The sequence below is a fragment of the Manihot esculenta genome, chromosome 9 (genome assembly GCF_001659605.2).
Source record: "Manihot esculenta cultivar AM560-2 chromosome 9, M.esculenta_v8, whole genome shotgun sequence".
Lineage (NCBI taxonomy): Eukaryota > Viridiplantae > Streptophyta > Magnoliopsida > Malpighiales > Euphorbiaceae > Manihot > Manihot esculenta.
The window spans coordinates 34,341,821-34,365,186 of NC_035169.2; the positions used below are offsets into that span (position 1 = coordinate 34,341,821).

A 23,366-nucleotide genomic window follows, 5' to 3' on the forward strand; every position below is an offset into this window, starting at 1 on the left:
ATATTTTAAAAAAATTTATTGATTAATATTTTTATTAATTTTGATTCTTAAATATTATAAAAAATTTTAAAATATATTTAATATAAAGATTAATTAATAAATTTTTTAAAAATTTAATAAAATAGTTAATAAATTTTTTAAAATTATACAAATTAAATATTAAAATATTTAATAATAAAATTATTGAGAAATTAATTAGTAAATTTTTAAAATACTAGAAATATTTTAATATATATGATGTTTTAATTTTTATAAATTTAACAGCATAAAAATTAAGCTTTATTTGGTATCCTAATTGATTAATTTGATTTAGTTTTTATATTAATAAATTTAATTTTAAATTCAAACTCGATTTAATTTTAATTTTAATTTCATTCTAGTTTTACTTTTAAATCAATTAGATGAATAGTCGACATTTATCTGATTTATTCATTTTTAACTGAAAATAACGACTTTAATGTAAAATCTAAATGAATTGAAAATTAAATCATAATATTTTCTTGGTTCAATTTGATTAAAGTTGATAATTAAATTTTTGGAGTTGAGTACTTGAATACTTTAATTTTAATTAAATTCAATCCAAATTTAGATAAATCAATTTAGTTTAATTTTGATTTATCTAAAGTGTGAACCATTCTTCTAAAATCATGTGAAATTTGTTTAATATTGTAGTAATGAGAACAGAACAGGAGTTCATTGTCTAGGAAGTTTATAATGTCTATTTCTGTTTAGTGGTGCCTCATTTAGTACAGGAGAGAGACAGGAGTTTGTGACAATGCATATGGATCAAATAAGCTTTCTACTGAAGTTTACTCAAATTTCTCGACAATTTTACATATCACTTATCAGGCAAATACCTAATACTTAATGATTGATTCCATTAATATCAGAAGCTTGAACCCTTTTATAGTTACTTGAAGTAATTACATCTCAATATGCTTTTTTGGAAATATAGAAATTCTTTGGAAAAAAAAAAACCGAAACCCCACAACTTTAAATAATAATAATAATTAATTTAATTTAAAATTAAATAATGGACTTGAGAATACATCCCGTCGGTTGTTTAATGATGGCAGCATCATGAGACGGTGACTACGAGCATTTCTTTTATTGGTATCGTTGCTTCAGTTTCAAGTGGGGATTTGTGAACGTTCCCATTAAGGAAATCTCGTCACCAAACCAATTGAGTGAACAAATGTCGTCTCATTATATTCTGGAAAAAAAAAAAAAAAAAAAAGAGTAATCGAGCAACATTATTTGAAAAATACGCAACCAAATGTTTACTATTCCTCCACTTCTTCTCAAGGCAAGCCTGCCTACCAGTTCTAATTGACTTTGTACAAGAATATCATTCCAATTATCTTTCACACAAATATATATATATATAAAATCGGACCCTTCCACCACCACCCAAAAAAAAAACCTGGGTAAAGTCATTTTATTTTTTTAATAAATTTTCTGAATATTTTATTTGATGGATTCATGAGATAATTTTACACCCTTCAACTGCCTAAACTCACCTCAGAATTTTTCGGTCAAGAAATCTGCTAGTGGGCAAATTCCACATCAAAACTGTACAATAGGAAGATGGAAGCATACAAATTTAGCTATGGATGTGATGATGTCTCATCATCCACATTCGAATTAGCAGCAATGGAATTGGTATTGTCTTTGTCTGTGTCTTTGTCTTTGTCATTGTCAGCCGCCTGTCTAGCAGAAATCACCCTGTCAAGTGTTTCGTCTGGGACGGTGATTCCTGTAGTCTCCAAGTCTGCAACTATGGCAATCGCTGCATCTATTTCCCCCAGGTCGATACACAAGGTGATTACTTCATCATAAAGAGGACTGCGACAGAAAATAACCCAATCACATGTTATAATAAATAATTTTTGGAAACACAAGCTTCATAGCCAAGGTATTTTTTTATAGGTATCTAAATCGAATTGTTGTCAAGATCCTCGATACTGAGGATAAATGAAAGGACACATCATTTGACAGTAATTTGTGGATCACAAAAGCCAATACGCAAGCAATTTTCGCTTTTATATTGAATCAGAGTGCAGTATCTTACCTCCCAAATGCATAACCTAAACTATGCGTTGTCTGCAGGATTTTCAAGAATGCTGAAGGCATCGGAGCCCTTATGGCTGCACGCAATATCATGGCACAGTCCCCAACGGTGGGTGTTCCTCCCAGTTCTATTGTCTGAAACAATATCCAGTAATTCTTTCAGTTGAAGTGGAATGATGGTAAACATCCAACATACAGATGACTGAAAACATTTCACCATCAGCTTCAATATAATAAACATAACGTATTTAATTGAAACGTCCATGGGATAACACATATGATGTGTTGTCAACTAGAAAGAATGATTTATGCGGTCATAAAATTGAATCAGTATGAAAAGAGGGAAACAAGTGACACCAATATAAAAAACAAAAAGTATAAGCTACAGGAACCTGCCTTCAGCATTACTTCAATTGCCAACTCAACTTCCCATTCTTGTGACCATTTTCGTGGAGGCTTGTTCTTTATCTCTCTCTCCCATGTCCAACCCCAAGCATCAGCTATAGTATACATGTCTTCTACATCAAAAATTTTTCTTTTTCTTAGCTCCTTGAATGCCTCAAATATATCTTCGGGAAACCAGTCATCATCATCATCATCCTACACCCAGAAGCAAAAGGATAACCTTCTAATGTCAGGACAACGGTACGTGCAATCGTCTACATTATATTGTCAGGATTAGTTATATGATGTTTAGTTGTTAAGAAATCAGCTGATCCTAACAACTGATACAAAGAAAAATGCAGAACATCCAAGCCTTTCAAGCAGGCAAACATTTTGATCAAATCTGTTGGTTTCAATTGAGAAGAAATCCTATATGCACAAGGATTGATCTAAGCCAAGGAGTCTCCAAAGGTGAAGACTGATTGCAAACTAACTTGATGAATTGAATAAAGCGACCCTCCCCCACACCACCCCCCCCCCCCCCAAAAAAAAAAAAAAACAAAACAAAACATGCATGCATATAAAGAAAAACATGACATGTTCCAAGAGATCTCCAAACCTCAACTGATGCTCGAGCTGATCTTCTCTTTGATTTTTTCGATCTTGTAAGTGTTTGATCAGAATCCTTCAGCAGTTGGACTCCAATCATTTGAAGAGGCTTCTTAGCTTCAACCTCCTTGTCCTTAACAATCCTGTCTCCATCGGGGTTCTCAGTTTGTTCTACCTCTACTTCTACTTCTACCTCCTCTTCATCATCAGCTTCCTCATCTTCAACATCCTTTTCAGCATCTTCTACAGCATCAACATCATCCAACACGTCTGGAAGTTCTGTTCTACCTATGTTGACAGGTTTAACATGATTACTACTCAAGCCTTCTCCAAGAAATCGACGCTTCCAGAACTCTGTATTTCCTTCTTCCAGCTTTATCCGTGAAATTAGTTCATCCAGCTCTTCATCAACCTAACAGAAAAAAGAAATCCACGTTTAATTCACTGGAAAGAAAACCTTGTCTTGAAATCAAAAGTTCTTCACAAAGATGAGCTACTCCTAAAGCTTTATATCCAACATTGCAGAAATCAGATTCCTCAAAGCTCAAACTAAAAAAAAAGAGAGAAATAAAAGATAAAAAATAAAAATATATATATTAAAAAAATGAGGGAGGCAGAGAGCTTTGCTTTCCTTTTCCTTTTTTGGCGATAACCAATATCATTTAAAACAAAAGGAAAAAGAGCAAAATCCTGATGAATATTAACCTCTTCTTCTTCCTCTTCCACAGGAGGAACCCAGAGTGGTCGACCACGAGAGCGGTTTATTCTCCTTGCTTTTTGTACTCGCTGGTAAAGAACATTTCTAGTTCCATCAGTTGGTAGACCTTGTGCATCTAGCTCTTCCTTTAATTCAGAAACTATCATCTTACTAGCAGCCTTGGGCTTTAGGACATTCTGGTCAGGACCCTTAATTATTTTCTTCAATCTTTCTTCTACTCTTAGATAATCAGATTCTGATACATCACCCAAAGCTGTGAGACCTTCATTCCGTAAAGTTTTCAAAAGTTTTCTATGGTGGATCTTCAAATCCTCCAGGCATCTTTGTTTAAATGAAGTTTCCATTGGATTTGAATACATAAAGCCAGCAGCATCAGGATCTAGAGGAGTTTTTCCTCTTCTAGGCACCCATCGCTTGCGCTCACCTGTAAGCCCACCTTCTGCAATGTACCTGTTGTAGTCAAAGATGGTTAATGCCAAAGTAGAGATTAACAATCAAGTCAAACAGAAAAAGAAAATCTGAAAACATATGAGGAAGATGATTGTAAAGTTACTTTACAAAAGTACAGTGTTGTGGCTTAAAAAGAAAAAAAGATGAGTAATTTGTGAAGAAAGACTCGGTCAAAACTCTGTTATGCATGCTATGATTGAGCAACATATGTCTTATAAAATACAAGTCAATAATAAATACTTATGGAATTAAGCTGTTGGATCAATATGCACACCTAGCAACATAATCAATTTCGTATCCAAGTTCAGCTTCTTCTTGCAATGGTTCGATCCACGAGCTAACTAATGTCCGATATTTTTTGCTCAATATCATGGCTCTCGGTGGAATATGTTGATTATCTTTGGCCATAGCTTCTAAAGCTTCTAGCAAATCAACAATCCTACCTGATTCAAGCAGGTATACCATTTTATAAACATTATTTTCTGGTTAAGGAATCCAAATACAGGTCATCCATGTATTATTTAATTGGAGTGCACAAGACAGAGCATGAGATGGGATTTCAGTTAAAAGATAGCAATAAAATTCGGTAACAAAGTATAGTGGAAAGCTCATTGAAATAATTGTGAAAATGCAATTAGACAATCATTAATTACTTAGAAAACACTCACATATGCAATTACGTTCAAAGAAATAAAATAAAACTTCATGTAAATACCTTCTCGACATAATGCGCGAAGATATAAAGAAAGTGGATCCCCAAAGTTCCCTTCATTGTGTAGAACTTTTGTTCCTCCTTCAAAATTTCTGAGCGCACGAAAATGCCGAATAGCTTCACGTACTACACAGTACTTGGTAAAGCACTCCACTAACAGCCTGAACATGCAGGTATGGTGTTATATAACTATCATAGAAGACGAAATGGTTGTACAACAATATGGATGTCACTGGCTGAACTCACAGCTCCCAGCCACACAATGTACCTTTCAAAATGCATCAAATTTCAGCATTTCATTTGTGGGCAGAGGGGAGGGACAGAAAGAGAAGAAAGCATTGCTTTCAAGAGAAGAGGTCAACTAAAACAAGATCAAAGGTGGTATTAGACATTTCTATAAGAAAAAAGGGCCCCTAAAATATAACCCGCAATCTCAAGTCTCAACCTTCAACATTCAAGACTTATACAAAACTAAGGTTGAATCAAACAGCAGAACAAAAATTTTACCTTTAAGCAACACAGCATGTACACGGTACACACTGAAGATCACAAGAACAGCAAAAACCCTAGACTCATTGTATATGTCAAAAACAATACTTGACAAGTCATATAAATCACTTCCAGAATCATAAGGAAATAAAAGTATTTTACAAATTATCCTTTTATAAATTCCACATAAGACAATGAAATCTGCCATCACTGATAAAAAAAGGTTATCTGAATCACACTGCACTCTAAGAAGAGACTACACTTACGCATAAGTTCTCACATTAGGTTGCAAACGTTTGTGGTCTTCAACCATCATGCCAAGCAACTCCGCAACATCTTGTACCCTATATTCCAAATCAGAATTCCAAGAAATAAGACACAGATGCAAATATAAATAAAAATTTAACTTCCAAACAATTAATAATGATGTGTCATTAATGTGGACCTAAAATATTTTAAAAGCTACACTATACAGGAATTTGTGCTGTAAAGTGCAGCTCTTAAAATATCCTTTAAATCTTTTATGCAAGTCATAGGGAAGAATTCTAATATTTCACGCCTTTCACTTTAACAGCACATATTAATCTAGCAGCCAAGATTTTTCCATTTTTAAATCTTTTATGCAAGTCTTATGGAAGAATTCACACATCCAGGGTTAGAAAAAGATTGCCACCAGCAAACAAACATCACCTGTGTCCTTGATGTGCAACAGATATTACCTGTCATAAGATTCAGCTCTTGTATATGCTTGGATCACCCAATTATAAGTCTCGGCATCAGGTTTCATATATTCTGTTATACAGACAGTAAGAGGTATTACAGATCGAGAAGCTAAAGAAAATAGTACAACTTGAACAAGCACTAAAATCTGCCTCCACAACAATTATTAGAAATCAATTTTGGAATACATAATATACTAAACAATTGGTAATCTGCTGAGTATTGATTATTGATTAGCAATCCTTTCAGAGCTCAAAATGCTAATTTAATGCGAGCAAGATTGGTTCTCACCAAGTCCATGTGAATAAACACAAACAACTCGTACTATCATAAGGGCCAAAAAAGCGGCCAGTTTGGCAAAGCAGTGTAATTTTAAAAACTGATAGACCTTCACAAAGAATATTGTCTTCTCTAGCAAGGGAAAAATATTTAAGCTGCCCTTACTCACTGGTTGCTTTATAAAAACAATTTCAATGACTAAACAAAGGAATAATTAATGCCAAGTAAGGAACATCAAAGTAAAAGAATGTAAACCTTCTCCATATTCCATGTTCTCAAATGTAGCAAAAGCTATTTCAGGTATTCCGCAAGTAGCCTAAATGAAGGGGGAAAAAAAACTATTTGAGTTCTGATTCAAAAATTTTAATAAAGTCACTTCGTGAAACATAATATCAATAATGCATTAGACAACACAAAATAAAGGATAAAATGAACTTTACAGCATCCAGCCAATGGGCAACATCAGGAACCACTTTATTTGTTTCTCACAACCCGTATTTTAAAGCAATAATGTTTCCAACACATGTTTGAACCACATGGATTTTGAGCATCTCGCTGTTACTTTCACAATATGCTTCACACTTAGCACTATGACAAAAAGAACAAAAGATGGAATGGCCTGTCTATTTTGCAACTCTATTTAGCAGGACGAATAATAATACCGTGGGACAACATGGAAATTCACATAACTTACCTGGACACTAAGAAGACAATTGAAATGAAAAGTGGTTGCCATCCGCCCAGCTGCCTCCATTTCATAGGCAATGTCTAGGGCATTAGAATGATCCCCAGCTTTACAGTCTTCCTCAATCAAGCGATCATAGAGCTCATCTGTAGCCCTTAGTCCACCTTTGGCGCCCTTCAAGAACACTTTATTGGCATCTTCCAAATACTTATTCTTAACAAGCTCCTCTAATAAATAAATAAATAAATAAATAAAACTCTTTCTACATCTGCAAGAACATCAAGCTAAAGGAGTTAGGAAGTGAACATTACCAACGAGCACAATCCAAGCCAAACGAATGTCGTAGTTTAACTTCTCCATTGCAGCGAGGATATCTAAGCCTCTAGTAGCTTGGCCTTTGGTGCCAAACAAACGAATCAGAGCCATAAACGTTTCATGGAGAGGACGAATACCAGTACTCAACTCTCTTCTCAACGATTGCATCTGCATTCGACAAATTCGAATTCAGACCTAAAGTTTCAACGAAATTAAAAAGGAAGGTTTAGAAGAACTGAAAATGCGAGTGTACCGCGCCTTCGAGGTTTCCATTGAGAGAATGAGCAACAATGAGACCGTGAAAGGAGCGAGGACCAGGGCTCAACCCGGCAGCAACCATATCGTAAATGACGTCCGATACGCCGACGGCATCGCGATTTCTCGCGCGTTCCATGAGCTCCTCCATGAAGCTGAACCGGAGGCCCTTCTCTGCAGCGGAAACCACAGCAGAGAGTCCATAATCATCGCTCTTTTTTAGCTGTCGTTGTTGCTGCTTCTGTTGTTTTTTTCTTCGTGACTTTCTCTCAACAGTGGATGTAGCTGCCGTGCACACGACGGCGTTTCGGGAGGAGAACCAGTAGGGCTTGAACGGGGGAGGAGTGAAGGGAGAAAGGAGGGACATTTTGGATAAGGATTAAGGGGGGTTTAAGGGCGCGACAGAGGGCGGGCGGGTAATAAAAGGGAGAAGATGGTCACGTGACGTCACATGTATCAATGGTCGTCTCCCTAAGGGGTAAATAAGTTAATTTCGGACATCTAATTGGTAACTGAAATAAGTTAATTATTTTATAAGTTAATTTTTCAATTAAAATATATTAAATTAATTTCAATTAATATATTTTTTTAAAAAATAGACTATAAAAATTTATAATAAATTATACTCATACATTTAATCGTAAGTGTATCTGAATAAATTTAAGAGATTTTATATTTTAATCACTCAATTTTCAATTATTAAAAAAATTTAATAATAAATTAATACCTTGACTTTTTATTTTTTTTTATTTGTTTTTAAAAAATTTACATTTTTATTGGGTAATTTTTTAAAAATAATAAAAAAGACAGTATTAGAACAAAATCTAACATAATATATCATCTAATGCTTTTAACATTTTTCGTGAGCTTTTGTTTTAGCAGAGAGCTAGGGAGGTTAAAGTGAGGTTCTTTATTTAACATTTGTTTGTAAAGTGTCACTTTTATGATAAATAGATTAAAACATCAATTGAAATGAAAAACGAATATAAAATTTCTTAAAAAATAAAAATTGTGCTGAATATTTGAATGGTTGGAAAGAAAATTTCATTTTTCAGAATTTTAATCATTGATAATGTTGTTCTTTTAAATATAACTTTTCAGCTCAGTCACCCTAGCAGCATCACCCCACCAATAGGGCAATTCACGCCCAATTGTAAAGTGAGCTCTTCCAGAAATGTCTTTTCCATCCACAAGATTCGAGTTTGAGATCTTATTTGAGGCGCATGTAGTTCATCCCGCTAGACCCAACCAACTTTGTCTTAGCCCAACAAACTTATGACAAGCCTTTGAAAGGAAAGAAAGATAATAACTGTACATGTACATGCTGGACAAGTCCTAGAAGCCATCCAAAAAGATTGGCATCCACTAAAGGAGAGCCAATTGTGGCTTAAGTTAGCACTTGAAAAACAGTTGAACAAACCAATAACTCCACAGAATCAGAGGCTAAAATTATCCAATAGTATAACTAACTTTTCCAGTCTCTTAAAAGCTCAACGCTTTTCCCAGTTGATAGAAAAGTGATTTTCTTTATGGCTGGCAAGTTTACTACTCACATACAACCTGTGAAAACCACCGTAGATTATGGAACTAGAAGAATGCATGAGAATAGACCAACTGACAACTACTCAATTCCATTTCATTGTCTTTCTGCCATTTTCTTCATTTTCAGTCAATCAACTTAGCATGTGATGCCAATTCTTTCCCCTCCATCATCATCATCAAATATTTAAATAGACGATTGAATGAAATGTTAATTAAAGCTTAAAGCTTTGAAGATTGTAAAAAATTTTTCATAAATGTCAAGCATTCCAAATTGGACCATTAGTTCTCTTTTACCATCATTTTTCATGTAGAGGATTCTATTTTTCCATAAAAGAAATTGAGTGGGTGAAAAATGGTTTAAAAAATTTTTTAGATTGATTTTAATTTAGTGGGCATGCAAGGAAATGACTAGAGACGAAATGGAGCATACCAAATGACTACCAAACCGTAATACAAAGAGTCCAGGCCTCACTAGCTAATTGTATCCGATTCAGCACAGTACTTGTAGGAGACTTGCAAAATTGAGTGGTAATTTGTTTTCAAAGCTTGATCACGTTACTTATTTGCACATGTTGAGCATTTTAAATTACACTAAGAGATTGATGGAAGTGTGCAGCTACTTGATTGCCACTCTTCAGAATTTTCTGCATATTATTTCCAAATTCATCTTTGGTTCTTTAGGAGAAAAGACTAGATACATCTATGAAAACACAGACTTGGAAGAGGTAAAAAATCAATCGTTTATTGCTTTTCCATTAGGAAATAGAAACAAGAGAAAGAAAATTACAGTTGAATATTCCTATCAGCTTAAATGCAGATCAATTATTCCTCAGAAATCATATACTGAAGACAACAAATGTTGCACATTATTGATACTGAGCACCAAGTCGTTATAAAGAAATGGGATCAAGTCCTGGCATCCAAGGCCATGGTGGTGCTAAGATTCATGGGGACCATGTAACTGGTTGAGCCAGAGAATATTGATTCAACAATCAGCCTATTTGCCTTCTCAGATGGATGGAATGGATCCCAGAATGCATACTGACTTCTGTTTTGACATAAGTTTGATATTTCTGTGCATAGTCCAAGACCATTGTATGGTCCTTGTCCACAACAGGCAACCTTTGATGTAGTAAATCCTGCAGACCCAAAAATAAACTAGTCTAGTGTGTTGCGGTCTATATGTGTGCATCTATCTTTCAACATAAAAAAGGCAACAAACGAAGGGGAGCTGGTGTGCATGCATGATGTGGCATGGTCTTTAGGTTGAGGTGCGTGCTCCATGGTGGTCTAGAGGGATCCTACATCTATTGTGTAAGTGTGCGTGTGCGGACTTATATACTAGCAGTGAGCCTTATCAAAAGTGCTATAATTTTGACTCGGATCCAGCGGTTTGTGTATACGTATCTTTGGATAAAAAAGACTAGGCTAGTCTTCAAGTTCCATTCTCTTATGCTATGCTAGCAATTTAGCACTTACCATAGGCTTGAGGGTTACTGATGAAATCCATGTGCAGTCTTTGTGTATTTGCAACAATAAACACGTCTTTGCCAATTTTTTGGTTCAGCCTTTTTAGCATCTCAACAAGTTGAGGATTGTACAAGGAAGCAGCTCGCTGAAGTTCATCAGAGCAACCACCATTTGTGCCCCGTGTAGCTAATTCTGCTGGAGCGCAGCCCAGTGGTCCAGTGCCTGTCACTAGAACTCTTCGTGCTCCCAATTTATACAGTTCCTGCAATACATAATTAATAAAAGAAAAATCCTTGCTATACCCAGTTGTTCTTGCTTGCTTTTTATAACTGGAAATATAAAAGAATTGATGGAACTTTATTTTCTCGTCTCTGTTTGATACATTCCAAGAAAAGTAGGACAGAAAAGGACAATGAAAATTACCATTAATAATTTTCTGTACTCTGAGACAAGAAACTTGACATAATCAGGCAAAGCAAATTGGCGAGATCTAGCAGAATAGGGAACCAAGTAATAGTTGTTTACAAAATCATTGCCACCGACAGTGATCAGGATTAGAGCTCCATTGACAAGTCGCTTAGTTCGATCAACTCCAATAAGAGCACCAACCCTCTGCTGGTATTGTTGAAAGTATTCCAGTTGCCTATACATTCTGATAACATTCAGCTGCAAATTTCACACAATGAAGAAAATTATATCAGCAGCCACTTGGTGAAAGAAGAAGCCTGGCCATTGCTTGACACTTACAAATTGAAACCCAGTGTCATTGAGGATTCCAATCCCGGCAGAAGCAAAATTTGCACCATTAAGCAACCTTTGTGCTGTCAGTTCTGGACTCAGATATGGCAACACAGGTTGTGCTCCGATTCGCTCACCTGGAAATGCATAAAATTTCTCATACATGAATATGAATACGTACTTGTTTCTAAGCAAAACCCATTAATATACATGCAATATATAATCAGAAACACTGCAAAACCCAACTGATAATGTCTGGAATGTTGAGGCCATTAGAGAAACGGCCGGTGGGACGATGAGTTGGGTAATCAATTCCATAAGGAGGAGAATCTGCACGGGCAGTTGTTACAAGGTAGTTGTTATTGCCGCTATCTACGAGTGAATCGCCAAAAACAAAGAATGCTCGAGCCTCAGATTGAAGAACAACACTTTCAGCTACTGCTAAAAGAAAAAACACCATCTGGGTAGCAGCCATTGGCATTATTCCAAGAATTTAATATGTTACATGTAGCTAACTAGCTGGGTCATTATATATATATATATATATATATAGCTGGGTGGGCTTCAGCATCATTGAATAATGATGAGCTTGAAACCTAAAATGCATGGCAAAAACGGTGGTTGTGTAGTAATGTAACTACTTGCAGAAGTCTTGAATTTGTCCATGCTACTGCTGCTGCTAATAATAAATCTTTTTGCATGTTTCAGGGCAAAAGTTAGCTTTTGCAGAGCTAGTCATGTGATGAATACTTGTTTCATAATTAAGCATTTTGGATTAAACAATGTCCTTATTTTCTAGTACCAATGAACTTAAATGGGCAGAGTAAACTATGAGTCGTTAAATTCAAAGTGTTAATTTAAAAAAAAAATGCTCGAAATCAATACATATATATAAATATATGTACATGCTAACACTCCAGTCCAACTAATCCTTCACTCCTTGTAAGCATTCTCCTTAAACATTTTTATTAAGTTTTAACATTGAGAATATACTTTTACTACTTTATAGTCAGTGAATTTTCATATTTAATTCTTTAACTCTTGTAATTATCGTGAGACTTATAGATATATGCTGTCTCCAATAATTTTATTATTAGCTCGTGTAACCTTAATAACAGGAAGGACTTTCATAAATTATCGAGTAATTATTAAAACTGGTTTGAAAATATTCATGAGTGCATAAAATTTAATTAAATAACATAAAAACTTTTAAGTGGGTAGACAATTCCTAGCCAATAAATAAAGGATAAATAAGCCAAAATCATGATATTCTCTGCACTTAATCACATTTAATTGACCAGATGCACATATATTAGGTGCAGCTATTTTTAAAGGAGAAAGTAATTTCTTTTAAATAAAATTTAATTATCTCTTTAATTAGATAAATATTTTTCATTAATGAATTTTTTTTAGTATTTTAAATATTAAAAAATATTTTATTGAAAATTTTTTTTAAACTACGCCATTTGAATTATATATATAAATTCTTACATAAACTCATTCACCAAGACATTAATAAATCATAGAACTCATATGAAAATTAATAACCACAACAAACATGCAATTTATTAAATGAATTAGGAAAAATACTCTTGGACGTACACACCCGATCAATCCAAAATAACTATATATATTAATATTATGATCAGTCTCATTCGAAAAAGCATGTCGGTGATTTTGGACTGATGAAATGTATAGACACCCGAGTGGACGTAAGAATTTTCCGTGAATTAGGTCATGGAGTCTAAGGTCAAAATGGTGCTAAGGTTCATGGGGTTCATATAATCAGTTGAGCCAGTGATGAGCTGCTGAACAATGTATCTGTTTGCCCTCTCTGATGGATGAAATGGATCCCAAAACGCATATTCATCCCTGTTAGAGCACAAGTTTGATGAAGATGTGCATAGTCCTACACCATTATAAGGCCCTTGTCCACAACAAGCTTCTTTTGATGTCGTGAATCCTGCTTACACCAACAACAATAAATCAATAATACTTTAGCTTAATCGAGATGCCATATATATATTGTAAGAATTCAGGATTGCTTACCAAATGCTTGAGGATCACTGATAAAGTCAGCATTCATTAAGCGAGTATTTACTGCAATAAAAATGTCTGAATCATATTGGGTATTGAGTTCTTTGATCATTTCAGTGAGCTGAGGATTGTACAAGTCTGCAGCCTCTTGCAGCTCAGCTGAGCATTGCCCATTTCTGCCTCTCAAAGCCAATTCTGCAGGGACACAGCCCAGTGGACCTGTGCCTGTTACAAGAACTCTTCGTGCTCCGAGATCATATAGTCTCTGGAGAATTTTGCTGTACTCGGAGATGAGGAATTGTACATAAGCTGGTAGTGCATATTGCTGAGATCTTAAGGAGTTTGGCAGCAAGTAATAATTGTTAACAAAATCATTCCCACCAACTGTGATAAGTACAAGAGCCTCGTTGACAAGTTCCTCCGTCTGTTCATCTCCAATGAGAGCAGCCACTCGCTGCTGGTATTCTTGGAAGTACTCAAATTGTTGAAACATTCTGATTACATTGACCTGAAAATTACATCATTAGTCAAGGCAAAGTTTACTATTTAGTTTTTGCGTTATTAAAAAATTTATTAATTGATCTCTTAATTTTAAAAAGTTATATTAAAACGTTTAAGACGTTTTAAAAAATCAATTTAAACTTTTCGGTTGCTAAAATGAAAAGTTCAATTAAAATGTTGCTCTTACAAATTGAATTCCAGTATCATTGAGGATTCCAATTCCAGCAGAAGCAAAATTAGCACCGACAAGCAGCTTCTGTCCGATGAGCTGTGGACTCAAGTACGGCAGTAGGAACTCCGAACCAAGTGCTTGACCTACAAAAATGGATTTACACATCATGCGTTAACGAAGAAAAAAATGACAAACATGGAAAACTTACCTGGACCTGGTCAACATAAATCCAAGGGGTAGATATTTTCGTTAAAAAAATCACATAGAACTCATATTTACGTGTTTTAAGTTCATAATAGACCAGACCATTTAAAAATTTTCCTGACAAATATATAAATAACATTGAAACAAAAGATTATAATGGCACAAAGACTGACTGATGAAGTCAGGGATGTTAAGGCCATTGGAGAACCGGCCGGTGGGTTGATGAGTCGGAAAATCAATGCCGTAAGGTGGAGAGTCTGCTCGTGCAGTGGTGACTAGATAATTGTTGTTGCCATGGTCAACCAGTGAATCTCCGAACACAAAGAAAGCTCTAGCCTCCACTTGAATAGAAACAATACCAATTATCAATAATGCTAAGATGACTGAGCATGTAAGAATTGAACTTGCCATGGAAGTGGATTCCAACAAATTCAGAAACCTTAAAAAAGCTGTTGCTGTGTGGATTCAGGTGCCAGGAAGACATATATATAAGTGCATGGTGGCTTTTGTGGGTGGATGAAAATTTAAGACCACATAAAGAAAACCAACTCAACTTGGTAGAGGTAGTTGTGTATGGAACTCTGCTGACCTTCCAATGCATTTTCAAGAAGACCTGCATTAATATTCTTATAATTAGGACAATCTTTTTCTACCTGGACAAATAATAAAAATTTATCAAATGGTCTTTCATATGATTAATACGAGAGTTATCTTCAAAACTAAAAAGTTTCGAGTTCAATTGTAAAGATTTTCAAATTTTATTGCCAAAAACTTTTGTCCAGGCAGCTTTTCTTTTTTATCAATAATCCTAATATGATTGCATCAATCGTCAATATGATTGCATAATCATCGTAAATTCAAATATTGGGTTATAAAATAAATTAAACCTACTATAAACTCCAACCCTTTATTATTAAGGATGTGAATTCAACTATTAAACTACTATTAATTATAAGGGAATTCTTAATTTTTTAACCCATCAAATTGAGTGAACCAAAGGATGATTCACATAATTCAACCTATTTAAATTGAATTTAAATTTTTATGTATACAAAAATAGCATCAGAATATTTAGCACGAATAGCGAAAAAAAATATTTTATCCATATCGGGTGTCAGAATTGTTATTAAAACTCAATTTAAAAAATTTATTTAGAAATATATGTTTATTACCTGACTTCGATTACGTAACGAGTTTTTTGAGACCTGGTTAAAACTTTAAAATAGACTCTAAAGTTTTTTATCACTATTTTTAAATTTTTTAAATTTTTTTTATACATCTATTTAAGATAGATATTATATTTTATAACACAACTTATTTTTTTATTTAGAATTATATGTTTTTTTAAATTTATTTATGATTTACTTTTAAATATTTTTACGCGATATTGATTTATAAAAAGTAAGTTTTTAAATAAAAACTATTTGAGATTCCAACTTAAAAAAAAAAAAATTCAAAACGATGTAAAATCAGATGACAACTACTTGTTTTTCAAAAAAAAAAATTAAAATCTCATTTGTTGCGCCAAAAAAGGTAGCCATTAACTTAGCAAAGTTGCGCAGATGCGGCATATGATATGAGCAGACAAATTAAGCTTCCCATGCAATTACATTAAATTGGTATGATATGCAAATTGGGTTAATTTGAAATTTAAATATTTATAAAAATTGAATTAAATTAAATTAAATTAAAAATTAATTCAAATTAAATCAAATTAATTCGATTGATTGAATATTTTATTTTTTATACTTTATTTTAAATAATTTATAATTCAATTCAAGTATTTTAATTTTGATCATCAAAATATCATCATATATTATCAAAATAACACAATATTAATAACCAATTAGTTTGATTAGATTTTGCTGAAATTTTTTCTAATTAAAATCTAATCAAATCAAAATAAATAAAATTTTTAAAAATTAAAACTAAATTTAACCAAATTAAAAAAGTATAAATTTAAATTAAAATTTTAAATTAATTTAATTCCATCAATTATTTCAATTTTAACTGAAATAGAGTGAACAATTCAAACCACAAGTCCCTCACATAGCCAAATGCTATTCAACTACAAGCTTACTTTTAAGCCTCTTAAAATTAATTTTTTTAAATAAAAGTCACATGCAAGCAAACCTAGCCAGGTCACCACTTCCACTACTTTTGCAAGAAAATAACAACTCGAGCCATCACAGTTGTAATTCAAATATATACTTATTTTACAACTGGAGGGAAAAACAAAAACTCTAGATAAATAAATTTTTCTGCCACCTAATATATTATATACTTAATTAATTTTATCATCATTAATTATATATATAAAGAGGTCGAATTTTATGAAATGAAATTCAATTTAGGGCTTGAGAAGTGAGAATGAGATAGGCCCTAAATAAGACCTAACAAAATGATTTTGGGCTAAATTTATCATAATGTTTATTATACATTATTGAACAAATGAGCAGTACTGGGCCATTCCTGTACCAAAGCTACAAATGGCATAGAGAATTAGGAGGATTAATTTAAAATCTATATGTTAAATTTCAATATATTTACCGTCAAATTAAATTTATAAAAATAAATTATCGATTAAATTTGCAAGAATAAATTGCTGATTAAAAGGCTGAAACATCATTAAATGTAAATAATTTTAATTAGTTTATATTAAAAAAAATTGTGGAGACAAAAAGTATAATTTTATTGACGGCTCAAAACTCTACTACTAATAATATTAAGTAATGGATTCATTACAAATCAACCGTTAATACTTCAGTAATGGAAAACTTTTTTGACGAATTAGAAGTAATTTTCAATATAGCTATGAATATGATTATCATATTATACCTACAAATACATTTAGATTTTATATTTAACATCTCAATCTCTTATTTCCTTATTTTTTGCTAAAAGAATATATATATATTCATCGTTAAATTTTTTAACTGAAAGATTAATGTGTATCGGTCCATTGTAACCTACCGTGTTATTAGCAACAAATTTGTAAATCAAACTCCTTAATTTTCAGAGATTTAATAGTTATATTCTAAAAAATTCATGAGTTAAATATTTATACTTATACAATTGTAAATGTTAAATACAAAAAAGTTAAAACCCCAAAAATATGTAATTATAAGAACACTATAAATTTTAATCTTATTTGGTTGGGTGTAATTCAATTAGATAACTTTAAATTTTCATAAAGTAGTACTAAAATTGTGTTTGTTTGGTTGTCATTTTTGCTTAATTTCCTGGAAAGTTTAAAATACTTCTTCCGGAGGATAAATAAGTTACTACCTAGTTAAATTATTTTATGTGAAGTTAACTTATCAGAAAGTAACAAATTGGAATCAAACAAAGTCTTAGAATAATAATACAACACAGAAACGCAATATACAATTATTCCTGAAATATTACTGAAATTCGGACTGTAACATACACTTTGAATTTAAAAAAAAAGTCCGAAAACATATTTATTCAAATTTAGACAGGGAAATGCACTAGAGTGCCATGTACGGATTTCCTTAGAAAATCAGCTAGGTCCTGGAGTCCAAAGCCAAAATAGTGCTGAGATTCATGGGGTTCATGTACTCAGTTGTGCCTCTCAGAATCTCTTGAACAATGAAACCATTTGCCCTTTCTGATGGGTGGAATGGATCCCAAAATGCATACACATCTCTGTTAGGGCACAAGTTTGAAGCTGGTGTGCATAATCCTACACCATTATAAGGCCCTTGTCCACAGCAAGCTACCTTTGATGTAATAAATCCTGCATTAATTCCAGCAAAATTGAGATCTAGACTAAATCTCTATGCCAATAATTTCACTTGTCTAATTATATGAGATGAGCCTGAAATTTGAAGTAGGTAATCTATAAATGGGATTTTAATGGAAAATTAAACACATTGATGTTGTGGCCCAGAACATACAACTGTGATGAAATTGACACTTATGAAAATGATTCCCTATTATTGCATTAACAATATAATGACTTTTTAATTAATGCCTTTTTAATTATCCAATTAGTATTGATATTTTGAGTTTAAACTCAATTATAACAAAATTAACGTTTTAGATATATTAAATTTTTTTAGTATTTTAAAAACTCTTAAAGAAAGAGACAACACAAGGTTAAGGTCTTAATTTGCCGCATATTGTCTCACACATTACTTGTTTATTTGGGTTTGATTATGCTCAAAATCCTTTGCAATTTAATAATTTAATTAGGGCATTCAACCCTCATAACTCAAATTCAGACGGTGGAAAAAAAATACGTGTCGTGTCATCTCACCTCATGGAGTTATTATCGATTATTATATACGTGGGATTTGCTTACCAAATGCTGCAGGGTTAGTAATGAAATCAGAACTCATTTTGCCAGTATTAGCCGCAATGAAGACGTCAGAACCATATTGGCTATTGAGTTGTCCAAGCATCTGAGTGAGTTGAGGATTGAATAAAGACGCAGCTCGTTGCAGCTCAGCTGAGCACTCCCCATCCCTGCTTCTCGTCGCTAATTCTGCTGGAACACATCCCAGTGGACCAGTCCCTGTCACAAGAACTCTTCGTGCTCCTAGCTCATATAGTCTCTGCACCAACAATTCCATGTCCAGTTAATACTTTGTCAGGATTTAAACTCCATGCCAAGAAATTTGCAAGAATTTAATTTAATCGCTTTGAACGAAAGCCTTTACGTAAAGAGAGATTACCATGAGAAGCTTTTTATACTCGGAGATTAGAAATTTGACGTAATCCGGCAGACTATACTGGCGAGATCTTACAGAGTAAGGCACCAAGTAATAGTTGTTAACAAAATCATTGCCACCGACTGTGATGAGGACCAGTGCCCCATTAACAAGTTGTTGTGTTCTCTTGGGTCCGATGAGAGCAGCGACACGTCTTTGATATTCCTCAAAGTACTCGTATTGTTGAAACATTCTGATTATGTTTACCTGAAAATGTTAACGTTATATTTACAGACAAAGTTGTGCACAATAAAGCAAGAGAAAAGACAAGACAAGCCTGTTTTGAAGAATCAAGAAACCTTTCCCCCATCTTTTGCAGCCAACTAGAGCATTGCCTAGAAACATAAATAATTAATTGAAGGCAGAGGTTGCACTTACAAATTGAATTCCAGTGTCATTGAGGATTCCAATTCCAGCAGAAGCAAAATTGGCACCAACAAGTAGCTTCTGTCCAGTGAGCTCTGGACTCAAGTATGGCAACAAAAAATCTGACCCAATTTCTTGACCTATTAATAGTAAATGACACTTAACCATACTGCACAAACAACACTAAAATATTTCAAAGCGAACAAAATTTTAACATAAAGATTAGCTCAAATGCACTCAACTGATATAGTCAGGGATATTAAGTCCATTGGAGAACCGGCCAGTAGGTCGATGTGTCGGAAAATCAATACCATAAGGCGGTGAGTCTGCCCGTGCCGTGGTTGCCAGATAATTATTGTTACCGTTATCAACAAGTGAATCTCCAAACACAAAAAAAGCCCTGGCTGCCTCAGCCTGAGGAGCCAGAGTCTCCAATGCCATCACTAGTGTGAAGAGCATTGAAGATATGGTGATTATTGAACTAGCCATGGAATTGTATGCCAAGGCAAATGGGTAAGAAAAGGGAAATGGAAGTGTACTTCTACTTGATGAATGGATTCAAGATTAGTGAGGACACTATATATATAGGTTGGAGCTATTGTCATTGGAAAAACATTAGCCCCACATGCCACAAATACACTAGTGATCTATTACAATTTACAAGTAGTTACAAACACCATGAGCTCAATATTGCGTCACTAACCTACAATAGCTTGAAAAATGTTCACGATGTAGGATAGGAAATTTCCTCTCAAATTTTCTTTTCAGCATGCATGTTCAGAACTTCAATATGTCCATACTACGTACATGTTAAGGACCATCAGGGTAATGCAAGGTTTCTGTTTTAGTACGAGGGAGGCACAAACGTCCAATACAATTAATAAATTACAGAGTATGAATTATTTTTTCTTTTATTACCATAAAAGTAAATTTTTTAATTCTACATTTTTATAATTAACACTAACGATTTTACTTGATTTTAATTTTAGCGGGTGAAATTAAGTTAGGAATATGATTTTTACTAGTTAAAAATGATTAAAAAGTGACATTTTGGAAACGTTATGAAGATGTTGTTCCTTGAGAAAACGACTTCCATTGACTTGATTTGAGATGTCATTTATTGTTTACAACTTTTAGCCGCTTTAGTTTACTCAAAATTAGTTGGAACCAGCTTTAAGTCTCCCTCGAAATAATATACTATTATGCTAAGGAGGGAACTCTCATCTGCGTCACATTTTAATAAAAAGCTGATGGCTGTGTTCACGCTCTGGCGAAGATAGCAGAGTCCTCTTCTCTTGAAATACAGAGCCTCAAGATTCCTCTTCCTACGCTCTTTTCGCAATCCTTTCTGATTCTTCGTTTCTGTTCTGGTTGAGCTTTGAGCTCAAACATCCAAAAAAGAAATCTTAATAAAATCTTAATTTCTATAATTTTTAACTATTAAATGGTTTATTTTTTTAATTAAAATAAAAATTCAAGAATGAAAATGAAGAACGCAGTTATTTTTCAACGCAGAAATTTAATACTAAACCCAAAAATTCAAACTAAACTCATAAAATAAATTTAAATTTAATCCAAACAGAAAGCCCTCGAACTATTTAAGAAGTATTATTATTGATATGGCATAACACATTACATATTTAAATTTTGAAGATGGATCATTTTTTATACGTAAGCAACCATGGTTATTTTTTAATTATAAGTATTTTTATTTTTGTTAATGAAAAATCTTATTTTTAATTTCATATTAATGTTTACCTAAAAGATGTTTCATTTAGAACAAACATAAATATGAAATTAATTACTGTTTTAGAGAAAAAAAATTATTTGCATAAAATGTTGTGCGTAAATATAACTTCCATTACTATTGCTATATAATATATAAATTCATCTTATACTTTTTTTTTATCTTATCTGTATTGTTTTTTAAATTCAATTAAGTTATTTATTTTCTATTGTTTGTATTGTTTAGAATAAAAAAGTTTCCATTCTTACAAAAATTAAAACTTTATGTAATTTTGTAAAAAATTATTTATTTAAAAAAAAAATTGCCCTGAAAAAATTTCTAGCTTAAACAATAAAAAAAAAAAAAAGAAAACAAGACAGAAAAAGGGACAGAAGAGCGAAAAGAGTCTGTTTATTTTGCCAACACTTCATTGGATTTGGAGTTTTGAAGACGGTCTTCTTGCCTGAGTACTTCAGAAGTTTGTGATTTGCTTTCTATTTGTTTTTCTTTTCTTTGATTGTTTTGTGCCTCCATCTTTTGATTCTTCTTCGTTGAGATAACTTTGTAGGGCTTTTATTTGTTATCTTCTTGTTTTGTTTAGTATTTGGGTTGCAGGTTTGAACTTTTATATGTGAGGGAGTGTTTTGCGGAACCTAGGTTTAAGGGTGTTCTAATTTTCATTTAAAAAAATTTTTTATTTTAGTGGCATTAGCATTTTAGGACTGCACCGCTACGTTCGAATGTCTCTATTGTACCTTCTTTTGTCTCTATTTTACCTTCTTTTGGTATTGATAATTGAAATTATTTTTGTTCATCATAATAAAAATATTTGTATTTCATTATTTTTTGTTGCATGTTGATTTATTTTTTATTTATTTTTCAGTATTTATTTTGTTTTATTTAGTTGTATTTGAAACTACTCTTTTTATGCTTTATTCGGTGTTGTACCTCGTTCTTTCTTCAATGCAGACGTTTTAAAAATTTAAGGGCCCTCTTCCTTTTGGCACAAAGGTGAAGGGTCCCCCATGCACTATAGGAAATGTAGAAAACTTAAGGGAGTAAAAACTTGAATATAAATTATTAAAAAAGTCATATATTTATTACTATTAAATTAAATTCCATTAAATTTATCAATACGCTCGTCTCCTTCCAAATTTTAAGCTGAATTTTTACAAATTTAGGGGTTTTTTTCTAATAAAAATAAAAAAAAAGTGTGGTTTATTTATTTATTTATGATACATATGGATAGTTGTATAATGCAACAACTTTACAATAACGGTTGAACTACCCTTAACCCAAATGCTTTTTTCAATTTAATTCAATTACTACTATTTTCCAACCCTCTTTTCAGGCCCATAAATTTTCCTATTCCCAACTGTACCACACTCTTGTCCCTACACCTCTATTACTTTACTTCATTTTCTTTTATTCATTTTAACCAAAATTCATATAAAATTAAATTTAACAATCCTCCTATATGCTGTTATTAATTTTAATTTAATAATTATTAATATCGATTGTATATATATGTTTTTTTTAATCGATAAAAATTACATAAATTATTTATTTATTTATTTTCTCTTTTAATAGTGATATTTTTCATAAAGCGTAAATTCACATGAGTCTTTGCATTAGGAAATACGTATCAAATCTTATAATATTAATTTCATTTCACCAATAAATTTTAGCATAATAATACTGAAAGATATAGTATTAAATTCAAATCTAATCATATAATTAATCGTACCAAAAGATTTATTATTTTTCTTTTATATAAATTAATTTTAGATTGACTAAAATAAATTTGAGTTTTAATTATTTTTTATATGTGTTAATTTGATGTAGAATTGCTTTTGAGAGTTGTAATTATAAAAAGAAGGGGGAGCTGAGCTTATTTTGATGTAGAAATTAATGAATTGAAATTGTTTCACAAATATTTATTTACAACAAGAAAATGGAATGCATAATTATATAGCTAATATTATTGTTATAAATAATTGCGAAAAAATATATTATAATTTATATATTTTTTTTTACTATCTTAAATATAATTATTACGAGAAATTTAAAATAATCTGTTTCGGTTTTGTCAAATTTCTTATTTTTATTTTTGAATGAAATTATTTCTCTAGACACAGATATTAAATATTAAATATATTTATCACAAAATATTTATGAATATTAGGAT

General features: G+C 32.4%; 4 protein-coding genes across 6 annotated transcripts; all 4 read right to left on the reverse strand.

Moving 5' to 3' along the window:
- Nucleotides 1–1,236: 1,236 nt before the first annotated feature.
- On the reverse strand, nucleotides 1,237–8,090 carry LOC110623007. Of its 3 annotated transcripts, none has more exons than XM_021767814.2 (13): nucleotides 7,685–8,090; nucleotides 7,428–7,599; nucleotides 7,126–7,343; nucleotides 6,687–6,747; nucleotides 6,152–6,224; nucleotides 5,699–5,776; nucleotides 4,947–5,104; nucleotides 4,506–4,674; nucleotides 3,769–4,231; nucleotides 3,074–3,475; nucleotides 2,467–2,670; nucleotides 2,072–2,205; nucleotides 1,237–1,845 (listed from the first exon to the last, which is right to left on the reverse strand). In XM_021767814.2, exons 1-13 carry the CDS (start codon nucleotides 8,051–8,053, stop codon nucleotides 1,608–1,610), a joined length of 2,739 nt encoding a protein of 912 aa, XP_021623506.1. In that variant the 5' UTR covers nucleotides 8,054–8,090; the 3' UTR covers nucleotides 1,237–1,607. The 3 variants fall into 3 exon arrangements, with proteins under 3 accessions (XP_021623506.1, XP_043816190.1, XP_021623507.1); XM_043960255.1 differs by having other exon boundaries at nucleotides 2,072–2,272; XM_021767815.2 differs by having other exon boundaries at nucleotides 7,690–7,841.
- A 1,859-nt stretch (nucleotides 8,091–9,949) lies between these two features.
- LOC110623653 (GDSL esterase/lipase At5g33370) lies at nucleotides 9,950–12,225 on the reverse strand. Its single transcript, XM_021768655.2, has 5 exons — nucleotides 11,683–12,225; nucleotides 11,446–11,573; nucleotides 11,122–11,364; nucleotides 10,708–10,960; nucleotides 9,950–10,367 (listed from the first exon to the last, which is right to left on the reverse strand). The coding sequence occupies exons 1-5, from the start codon at nucleotides 11,915–11,917 to the stop codon at nucleotides 10,135–10,137; spliced, it is 1,092 nt and encodes a 363-aa protein (XP_021624347.1). The 5' UTR covers nucleotides 11,918–12,225; the 3' UTR covers nucleotides 9,950–10,134.
- Nucleotides 12,226–12,976: 751 nt separating this feature from the next.
- On the reverse strand, nucleotides 12,977–14,819 carry LOC110623616 (GDSL esterase/lipase At5g33370). The gene is made up of 4 exons (XM_021768617.2): nucleotides 14,524–14,819; nucleotides 14,162–14,289; nucleotides 13,486–13,981; nucleotides 12,977–13,399 (listed from the first exon to the last, which is right to left on the reverse strand). Exons 1-4 carry the CDS (start codon nucleotides 14,759–14,761, stop codon nucleotides 13,167–13,169), a joined length of 1,095 nt encoding a protein of 364 aa, XP_021624309.1. The 5' UTR covers nucleotides 14,762–14,819; the 3' UTR covers nucleotides 12,977–13,166.
- A 2,866-nt stretch (nucleotides 14,820–17,685) lies between these two features.
- LOC110622231 (GDSL esterase/lipase At5g33370) lies at nucleotides 17,686–20,024 on the reverse strand. The gene is made up of 5 exons (XM_021766673.1): nucleotides 19,695–20,024; nucleotides 19,465–19,592; nucleotides 19,051–19,293; nucleotides 18,678–18,930; nucleotides 17,686–18,110 (listed from the first exon to the last, which is right to left on the reverse strand). Exons 1-5 carry the CDS (start codon nucleotides 19,939–19,941, stop codon nucleotides 17,878–17,880), a joined length of 1,104 nt encoding a protein of 367 aa, XP_021622365.1. The 5' UTR covers nucleotides 19,942–20,024; the 3' UTR covers nucleotides 17,686–17,877.
- Between the last annotated feature and the right edge of the window lie 3,342 nt (nucleotides 20,025–23,366).